This window comes from Rutidosis leptorrhynchoides, chromosome 1 (genome assembly GCF_046630445.1).
Source record: "Rutidosis leptorrhynchoides isolate AG116_Rl617_1_P2 chromosome 1, CSIRO_AGI_Rlap_v1, whole genome shotgun sequence".
Taxonomy (NCBI): domain Eukaryota; kingdom Viridiplantae; phylum Streptophyta; class Magnoliopsida; order Asterales; family Asteraceae; genus Rutidosis; species Rutidosis leptorrhynchoides.
In genome coordinates, this window is record NC_092333.1 from 91,823,635 (window position 1) to 91,834,949 (window position 11,315).

At 34.5% G+C, this 11,315-nt stretch overlaps 1 protein-coding gene across 1 annotated transcript; it reads left to right on the plus strand.

Annotated features, from left to right (window-relative positions):
- Positions 1–10,012: 10,012 nt before the first annotated feature.
- LOC139886820 (uncharacterized) lies at positions 10,013–10,663 on the plus strand. Its single transcript, XM_071870627.1, has one exon. The coding sequence runs from the start codon at positions 10,013–10,015 to the stop codon at positions 10,661–10,663; it is 651 nt and encodes a 216-aa protein (XP_071726728.1).
- Positions 10,664–11,315: the final 652 nt, after the last annotated feature.

Consider the following 11,315-nt stretch of genomic DNA (forward strand, 5'->3'; position numbering starts at 1 on the left):
AACCGACATTAACAAGATGCATATATAAGAATATCCCCATCATTCTGGGACACCCTTCGGATATGATATAAATTTCGAAGTACTAAAGCATCCGGTACTTTGGATGGGGTTTGTTAGGCCCAATAGATCTATCTTTAGGATTCGCGTCAATTAGGGTGTCTGTTCCCTAATTCTTAGATTACCAGACTTAATAAAAAGGGGCATATTCGATTACGATAATTCAACCATAGAATGTAGTTTCACGTACTTGTGTCTATTTTGTAAATCATTTATAAAACCTGCATGTATTCTCATCCCCAAAATATTAGATTTTAAAAGTGGGACTATAACTCACTTTCACAGATTTTTACTTCGTCGGGAAGTAAGACTTGGCCACTGGTTGATTCACGAACCTATAACAATATATACATATATATCAAAGTATGTTCAAAATATATTTACAACACTTTTAATATATTTTGATGTTTTAAGTTTATTAAGTCAGCTGTCCTCGTTAGTAACCTACAACTAGTTGTCCACAGTTAGATGTACAGAAATAAATCGATAAATATTATCTTGAATTAATCCACGACCCAGTGTATACGTATCTCAGTATTGATCACAACTCAAACTATATATATTTTGAATTAAAGTTTGAATATGATTATTACCTTGTATTAGAAAGATAACCTACTATAAGTAACAAAGGTTTCTTGATCTTGGATGATTACTTAGAATGGATTTAGAAAACTTGGAAGTAAACTTGCAATCTTGGAAGTATTCTTGATTTTATGAAACTAGAACTTTTGGAATTTATGAAGAACACTTAGAACTTGAAGATAGAACTTGAGAGAGATCAATTAGATGAAGAAAATTGAAGAATGAAAGTGTTTGTAGGTGTTTTTGGTCGTTGGTGTATGGATTAGATATAAAGGATATGTAATTTTGTTTTCATGTAAATAAGTCATGAATGATTACTCATATTTTTGTAATTTTATGAGATATTTCATGCTAGTTGCCAAATGATGGTTCCCACATGTGTTAGGTGACTCACATGGGCTGCTAAGAGCTGATCATTGGAGTGTATATACCAATAGTGCATACATCTAAAAGCTATGTATTGTACGAGTACGAATACGGTGCATACGAGTAGAATTGTTGATGAAACTGAACGAGGATGTAATTGTAAGCATTTTTGTTAAGTAGAAGTATTTTGATAAGTGTCTTGAAGTCTTTCAAAAGTGTATGAATACATATTAAAACACTACATATATATACATTTTAACTGAGTCGTTAAGTCATCGTTAGTCGTTACATGTAAATGTTGTTTTGAAACCTTTAGGTTAACGATCTTGTTGAATGTTGTTAACCCATTGTTTATTATAACAAATGAGATGTTAAATTGTTATATTATCATGATATTATGATATATAATATATCTTAGTATGATATATATACAGTTAAATGTCGTTACAACGATAATCGTTACATATATGTCTCGTTTCGAAATCATTAAGTTAGTAGTCTTATTTTTACATATGTATTTCATTGTTAATACACTTAATAATATATTTACTTATCATTTAACATAATTAACCAAGTGTATCAATATCTTAATATGATTCATATGTACCTAGTAAGACGTTGTTATAACGATAATCGTTATATATATCGTTTTCGAGTTTCTTAAATTAATAGTCTCATTTTTATGTATATAACTCATTGTTAAAATTCCTAATGAGATACATACTTATAATAAAATCATGTTAACTATATATATAACCATATATATATCATCGTATAGTTTTTACAAGTTTTAACGTTCGTGAATCACCGGTCAACTTGGGTGGTCAATTGTCTATATGAAACCTATTTTAATTAATCAAGTCTTAACAAGTTTGATTGCTTAACATGTTGGAAACACTTAATCATGTAAATAACAATTTCATTTAATATATATATAAACATGGAAAAGTTCGGGTCACTACAATAATGGTCTAGTTAACAAAAAAAAAAAAAAAACATGAAACATAATGTTATGTTGAGTACCAATGGGCCAATCAATGGAACACTTATGGTTATATTTCTAAAATAATAATAATATATAATATATATATATATAATAATTTGGTAATCGTATCGTAATATTATAACTTTTGGTATGATTTCCCTATTTAAGGCGCATCAACTGCCATTACGTATCCTATATAACCAACGCATTGTGCATCGGCGATGACATTCACAACGCTAATAATTCAACTACCTACAACTCAAACACACCACAATCAACCATCATTTTTCATAATGGAATTACGTTGTGTTTGTGGAAAACTATGCATTATTCGAACATCTTGGACGCAAGCAAACCCTGGGCGAAGGTTCTACTGCTGCCCTAGTAATGTAAGTTTCCAGATTCTCTATTTTGTTTTAATTTTTTAACCTAATTCGTTAACTTTATGCCTTTCTAAATTAATAAAATATTCGATAATTTTTATTATCTAATCAGGATTCAAACGATTGTGGATTTATTGGATGGGTGGATCCACCCATGTGTAACAGAGTAGGTGAGATAATTCCTGGATTGCACCGAAACAATTACAAGCTGGAAGAAAGTATCAAAGAAAAGGATGCTGAATTGCTAATGTTGAAGAAGATTTTCGTTATTAGCTGGATTGCTTTTATTTGTTATTTTTTGTTTCATTAGATGATCCTTTATTTATTCTGGCCTTTCTTGCAAGTTGTCTATGTTTTTGTTTGTTACTTTTGAAGTTGGATCGTTTTGAATTCTATTGAATTATAAGTTCATTCAACAATTGTGTTATTTACTCTGACTGCAATTTTTTGGCCGTTTGTGATGGTGTATGATTGTCGCAATATCTCGTCTATACAAGTGACCAATAAAGTGACTAATGGTATATGCTTCTAAAAACAACTAACCAATTAAATGAATACACAAGTTTGACATTATGTTGAATCCTCTCGTCGGTGTAACTACGATAAAGTAAATAAGCAGTTTAAGCTGCACTGGTTATTTTAACAAAAGTTTGACACTTGTTTATGTAACAGTACTGTATTTTTACACTAGTTGTAATCAAGCAACACAGGCTTGAATCAACTGACTTATAACCCGATGTATTGGTTAGAAGGACCCTTTATTAAACCGTCATATTTTCTGTACACTTGGCTAAAAATGAAAACTATAATTTTTATGACTAAAATAAAGGGTCCTAATAATAAAATTTATTAACGGCCATGATAACCTAATTAAATCATTAAAAGGACCCTTTATTAAACCATTCTATTTTTTGTACACTTGGCTAAAAATGAAAGCTATAAATTTTACGACTAAGGTAAAGGGTCCAATTAATAAAGTTAATTAATGGCCATGATAACCTAATTATATCATTAAAAGAACCCTTTATTAAACCATCCTATTTTTGTACACTATGCTAAAAATTAAAGCTATAAATTTTACGACTAAGGTAAAGGGTCCTATTAATAAAGTTAATTAATGACCATGATAACCTAATTATATCATTAAAAGGACCCCATTATCAAACTGTCCTATTGATATATTGAATTCACAGCCATGATAATTGGATGATATGAGTTATAGGCCCATTACATTAAAACGTCATATTAATTCGATTTGTAAGTACAGTTTGTTAATAACGCAAGTTATAATTGTGCGACCAAATTTAAGGGTCCTGATATTACAGTCAATTAATGGTCAGGACAACGTAATGATATAAATAATAGGACCCATACATCTAACGGTCCTATTATATAAAGAATTCATGGTCATGATAATACATTTATATGAGTTATAGGACCCTTTTTTTAAACCGTCCTATCAATTCCAATTCTTAGGACCCTTGGTTAAAATTTACAATTAAACTAGCGTGAATAATGGCGATGAAGATATGATGATTCGTTATTTTTTAGGCTATCTGACGAAGGGTACTATCAGGTGGTGTTTAGTACCCTTTTTTTGGGGGTCCCAGAAAAAGGGTCCCGAAAGGCCATTTTTGTTGTAGTGTGTGAAGATTGATAAGTTTGATGGGAATGATTTTAACTTTTAGAAGATGCGAATTGAAGATGTGCTCTATCAAAAGAAGATTTACCAACCGTTGAAGGGTGTTAAACCGGAAGAGATGACTCAAGGCGAGTGGGAGTTGTTGGATAGGCAAGCCCTAGGAGTTTTTCGACTTTCTCTGGCTAAGAACGTTGCTTACAACATCATGGGTGAAACCACAATGACAGGTGTACTTGCGGCTTTATCTACCATGTATGAAAAGCCATCCGCTTTGAATAAAGTTTTCTTGATTCGACAAATGGTGAATTCTAGGATGATGGAGGGTTCCTCGGCGGCAGATCATGTGAACGAATTTAATTCGATTCTAACTCATTTGAAGTCGGTGAATATTAAATTCAATGATGAGCTTGAGGCGTTGTTTTTGCTATCTTCATTGCCCGATAGTTGGGCCGGTACGGTTACAGCGGTTAGTGGTTCATCCGGAACTACTAAGTTAACTTTTGAAGGAATTCGAGATTTGATTCTTAGCAAAGGTATTCGTAGGAAAGATTCAAATGGAAGTTTAGGTTCGGTTCTAAGTGTGTTAGTCAGGCAAGAGCCAGGTCAAGAAGTTCGTCAAGGAGCAAGAACGTGGTGTGTTGGAATTGTCAACAAGTTGGTCACTATAAGTCAAAGTGCCCGAGTCTTAAATCGTGTGGGAGCGTATCGACTATGGTGATCGAAGATGCGTTGATGTGCCAAAAAGAGGTTCTTGATGAATCTTGGGGTTTAGATTCGGGTGCCTCGTATCATGTTACCCCATACATGAATGAGATGGTGAACTTCAAGGAATACTCCGGTAAGGTTCAAGTTGCAAATGAGAGTACACTTGATATTGTGGGTATTGGTGATCTCATGGTTAGACACTTGAATTATGCTTGGATCTTGAGGAATGTACGGTTCGTTCCAAAGCTCAAGATTCGGTTGATTTCGGTTGGGCAATAGGATGACGATAATTGTCATGTCCTATTTGGAGATCAAAAGTGGGTAGTGTTTAAGGGAGATTATGTGGTTGCTCGCGGGTTTTAAAGGGAACCATGTATATGGTTGAAGTTCCTAAAGAGGAATGGCTAGGTGATTTTGTGGATGCCAAAAGTCCTAGCGTGCTAATGCTTTCCGGAATTGTTGAGGAATCTTGTTTGAGTGGGAGCTCAAAGGAAGTTGAAGCTAGTGAAAATTTGGGTCGAATTGGGTACATTAGAGCTTTCATAACTTCGGGTAGATCTTCTCCAATGGCAACTTTGTTGTGGTCGACCGAGGAAGATGAACAAGATGTTTTCTTAAGAGTCATGGTTGATGATACATTCGTACAGTGGGAGTTGGCTCGAGATGGAAAATTGGGTTTGTCAAAAGACGTGCGCACGTATGTGGTCGGTGTTCTAATAGTGAAAGCAAATTCGGTTATGTGGAAGATCAAGGGTGTGATTGTGTTCTCACATGGTTTCCTGGATGGTGTTATCCACATGTTTGATCTACTGATGGGTTTATTCTTTTTTGGAAAGTTGAATCGGGTGGATGATATTGTGTACGGGTGGATCACTTGGGCGATGGGGTTAATTGGGTCGGGTCGGAATCAAACGACCCGTTATCTCCTAAACTAAGGAGGTAGGTGCCATAGCCAAAGAGTTTTTCTTGTTTCCCAAGCTAGTAACATAAAGATCGTATTATAGCTCAGCGGTAATTTTTGGTGTTGAAAGACTTCACTTGTTCGAAGGTTATCGAATGAAGTGCGGCGTGATTCGGGTGAAAATCTAAGGGTATCAAAAGGAGGTATAATTAGCGGGTTAAGTTGTTATTATGGGATAATAAAGTTGATGATGTTAGGTTAAGATGAATGTTGTTTAACGTCTCTTCGAGTGGAAGATTGTTGAAGTGTGAAGCGAGTTAAACAAGGATTTGAAAAAGGAGAAAAAAATTTGTCGCAGCTTTAAGCCACGGCGCAGCTCCTTTAGCCACGACGTGGCTTAACACTTGGATTGAGGTTTGAAAGTGCAATGTTGTTGGGTTCGAAACCACGCCTAAAACCACGGCGCGACTCGTCCAGCCGCGACGCGGCTTAAACCTATTCGGGAGTCTGACGAGGAAAAACGTGTTTTCTTGTTCCCAAAGTTATTTCCTTGTTGAGTTTTGCCTATTTAAGCATCTTATTGTAGCCCATACACGTATCCACAAAAATTATCAATAAAAGAACTCTCTTTGGTGGCCGAGGATTAAAGTAATCATTCGTGATTACATATAACCTCGTTAAATTCTCCTGTCTTTATCGTTTTTGCTAGTTTCTTCATATACATCAATTATTTTCGTTTATTATAAGTGGGTTTGATAACCTCGGGTTATCAAGTCTTGTTAGGGCTCACGTGCTTTATTCCTAACATATATATATATATATATATATATATATATATATATATATATATATAATGGTAGGATTAAGGGGGAACGGGGGGAAGTGGGGGGAAACAAATTTTTTATTTTTTTACGTATATTGAAAAAACTTTGTTCACGTACATTATAGATTGGATGAATATATGGACATTTAATAAAGACATTTTGTGATAAATGTTTTTATTTTGGCAGGAAAATGCTCGAAGAATTAATATATAACAATTATCGTGTTTTCGAGCGTATGTTGAGGTTTTAGACATTAGGGTTTAGATATTAGGGTTTATAGAGTTTAGATACTAGGGTTTAGAAATTTAGGGTTTAGGGTTTAGATTTAGGGTTTAGATTTAGGATTTAGATTGGGTTTTTAACACGAACGGTTTAGGGTTTAGGGACAAAACCCAAAACACTAAACCCTAAACCCTAAACTCTAAATCGGGCTAAATTTTACTTCACAAAACATGAAAAAAACGTTAACATTCTTCAAGATCAATATTATCTTGAATGTTATATTTGTCGATCGTTTTCCCACCTAAATAATAACATTCATCATGAAGTGTCTTTTTTAAATGTTCATATTTTCGTGTGATCTTGATGCCTGAAAAAAAATTCCAAAAAAATGATTTTTTTTGCTTCCCCCCGCTTCCCCCGATTGGTTACTTCCCCATTGATCCTGCCCATATATATATATGGTGTATGGGATAACAAAAGGAATAGTTAACTAAAATGACAAGTCCACATGAAGAGTTTTCAAATTTGCCTAGTTTTTATAGGAAGATATGGATTAGTGGGTAAAGAATCAGTCACCGGTTTGATACTGGAATCGTGTGAACACGTTTTTAATAGAGTATTTCGACCCACTTGGCCACGGGTTACACGAAATCACTATGAGGATAAGACTAGTATGAACACTCTTTATTGACCAAAAAATATGTGTTTCTTGCAATTGTAGATTGTAAAATCTGGAAGTTTTGTGTTGAAAGTGAGTTATAAAATGTCCAAAATCTGGAACCTTTTCTCAATACATGAATCATGTATTTATAATGGGTCAAAAGCTGTCTTTGAAGAGTCACACCTTTTCATATGAACTCACATAATGCTTGGAATGTCACACCCATGTATTTGTGCTTAAACAAGTCTAAATATATGGAAAAACCGTTCATAAATTATTTGGAACAACCCCATACCTTTTGGGGATCAAACACACCTTTTCGGGTCAAATTGACACATTTTCAACGTCCATGTGTTAAGCCACGCCGCGGCCCAAAGACCCGCGCCACGGCTTAACAAAGAACCAAACACCCAAAATAAGCAAAACACTCGATCATCATTTCATCCTTTAGGCCGTGTCGTGGGCCCAGGAGCCGCGCCGCGGCTTAAAGCTACTGCGCACCTGAAGCTGTTTTGCACTATGTGGTTTGGTGCGTTTGGCCTTTCAAGTCATGTTTCACATTTCTTATGTTCCAAACATTATTTCCAAGCTTATTTACATTACCTCAAACCATATTACCCTTTACGAACGTGTACTCCACACTCCCCATATTCGTGTAGTGTTTCAACAGTTTGATCACTTTCAACTTAGCAATCCAATCAACTAAAACGATGTTGGATCATGCTAAAATCACCAACAAATCTCCCCCCATTTTAGTATGATCCTTGATTACTAAAATACTGACAAACATAAAACTAATGCATAAGTGTAAATCAGGGTGCTCTAATAGTTTGAACCCTTCAATTCATTTAAAAACTTGATGATAACATACACACTAGTTTCTTACTTTCTACAATTAACCCGATACTATTATAAGCCATGTGTCCAATCCTCTCATGAACATATCAAAAGCTAAGTCCAAGCTTACTTGAGGAGGCTTAACCTCATGTTCACATAGGTAGTTTATTTTAATCTTGCTCCTGCGATGCAATTTTTCAAGATAACTATTAAAAAGTATTTAACTTCAACCTTTTTTATCTCACGGGCCCGTACATATACTTTGGGATCATATATAAAATGTGTTCCAATCTTCAAACAGTAGGCTTTCCACATTGAATTCAAGCTTCTAGCATTGTACTAGAAGGGAATTGGGTATCCCACTATGGAAGATCTAAATGAACTTTAATCCCACAACATTAGCCAACTTGTGCGCGCTTCCAGCTAATGCTCTTCTCAAGTGATTTAGTCAAATTTTGTTATAACCCAACAAAATCCACATATATCACTTCATTCGTGATAACCTCACGAAATACAATTTGTCTAAGGCATAAGTGTCTAGACTTTCACTTGTTCAAATACATGCCTTAGTCACATCACATCACATCCCATAACTAGGGCTCCCCATGAACATTAATCTTATTCATTATGACTTTAATCAATTTCCATTCTTTTGCAATCCTTTAAACCAAAGATTTACCAAGTCCTTATTTTACCATAAGAATCTTGTGAGTACTAAAATCAATTAATTGATTAATCCTTGCACATGTCCACTTTTCACAAGTAATCAATGTAAACCTATAGTTAATACACCCTCGATAATGTATCCCCATTATCCTTATGTACACAATTATTACCATTACATTAGATGTGAGATTATAATTATAAACATATCTTAGCCAATCCATTTCTAAAACCAAGAAGAAATGAAAACAAGTTTATAATATCAATAATCTCAACATCAACCTTTTGATCCAAGATACCTCTGTTGGTGATTTGTGTCACCAATATAATTTAAGTGTAATGTGATTAATTTGTTAACCAAAATAATCTTGATAAATATCGAACAAGTTTGGGAAAGTGTGGAGTGCACACTTGTTTGAACTTATCTTGATTATGACGGGGGTTCGGGGGCAGCGCCCCTGATAGCGGGGTCCAAAGGGTGGCAACCCCTGGCGGGGTCCAAGGGGCAGACCCAAAATAAAAGCCCGGATAAAACACCCGTTTTTGGCAGTTATGAAACTGCCATTCAGCAGTTATGGAACTACCATTCGACAGTTATAAAACACCCGATTTTTGGTTATTTATTTGGTACATTTTTATCAAATTCATATACACAAAAACACATATTCTATGTTCAATTTTCTGAGTTTTATCCGATTAGAGATTTCGATAGTACCATCAAAATACTTTGATCTAAAAGTGATTACACGACTCTCAGAAATCCGAATTTGAAACTCTAATATACAACAAAGATCAAAGTATTCTGTGAAGATGACGAACAGAGAATCTGTGAAAGATATGACAAGCAAGTTTGACAAATTGGCGAAGTTTGAAGGGCAGGACTTTCGTAGATGGCAGAAGAAGATGCACTTCCTTCTCACAACCCTGAAAGTGGTGTATGTTCTGAGTACTCCCATGCTTGAATTCAATGAAGAAGAAACACTGGAGGTTACTAGGAGGAGATTAAAATGGGAGAATGACGATTACATATGTCGTGGCCACATCTTGAATGGTATGTCTGATTCTCTATTTGATGTTTACCAAAATGTCGAATCCGTAAAAGAACTATAGGATTCACTGGAATTCAAGTACATGGCAGAAGATGCTTCTAGTAAGAACTGGTTGGTAATTTCATGAATTACAAGATGGTTGATACCAGGCCTGTTATGGAACAATTTCATGAATTATTGAGAATTTTGGGACAGTTTGTTCAACATAATCTGAAAATGGATGAAGCCATATCGGTTGTAATGATTATTGACAAACTGCCTCCATCATGGAAAGAGTTTAAACACACTCTGAAACACAGCAAGGAAGAAATAACTTTAATTCAACTTGGAAGTCATTTTCGAATTGAAGAGGCTTTGAATTCTCAAGAACTTGACAACAATCCGAAAGGTAAGAATCAAGTTGGGAATTCTTCTGTTAACATGGTGGAAGGTGAATCTTCTAAGAATTTCAACAAGTTTAACAACAACAAACGCAAAAACAAAGGCGGTGATGACAAGTCTGGTCGTTTTAAAAAGTCAAAACTTGAATGTTGGAAGTGTGACAAACCTGGTCATATTCAGAATTATATTTCTATGATTTCTGATGCATTTTATGTTCAAGATGATGATGTTGCTTGGTGGGTTGATTCGGGCGCGACGTGTCTTGTTTGCAAGGATCTTCGTTGGTTTGAAGAATGTCAACCAATTGAAGATGGATCTTGTGTGAAGATGGGTAACGTTGCAACTGAACCAATCAAAGGAATAGGACGTGTTTTACTTAATTTCACTTCTGGAAATGTTTTATAGTGTTTTGTATTTCCCGGGATTCGAAAGAATCTCTTGTCTGAAATTGTGTTGAATAAGTTTGGTTACAAACAAGTGTTAGAAAGCGACAAGTATATCTTGTCAAGACATGGTACGTTTGTTGAATTTGGTTATGTTTGTAATGGTATGATTAGATTGAATCTTGTTTATCCTTTTGATGTTAATTCTGTTTGTATACTTATATCTAGTGTAAATAATAGTTTAAACAAATCATAATTATGGCATGCTAGGTTAGGACATATACATCATAAAATATTAAAAGATATGTCCAAAATGAGTTTAATTCCCGCATTTGACACAAATAATGAAAAGTGTAAAACTTGTATGCTTACTAAGATAACTAGACAACCTTTTAAGGAAGTTAATAGAGAAAGTAAAGTTTTACAACTTATTCATAGTGATTTATGTGATTTTCATGCAACACCTTCACTTGGAAACAAAAAGTATGTAATAACTTTTATTGATAATGCATCTAGTTATTGTTATGTGTATTTAGTGCATACAAAAGATGAAGCTCTCGATAAATTTAAAATTTATAAACAAGAAGTAGAGCTACATAAAAATGAATTAATAAAAGTTTTGCGTACTGGTAGAGGTGGTGAGTATTATGATCCAGTTTATTTTCAATCTACTG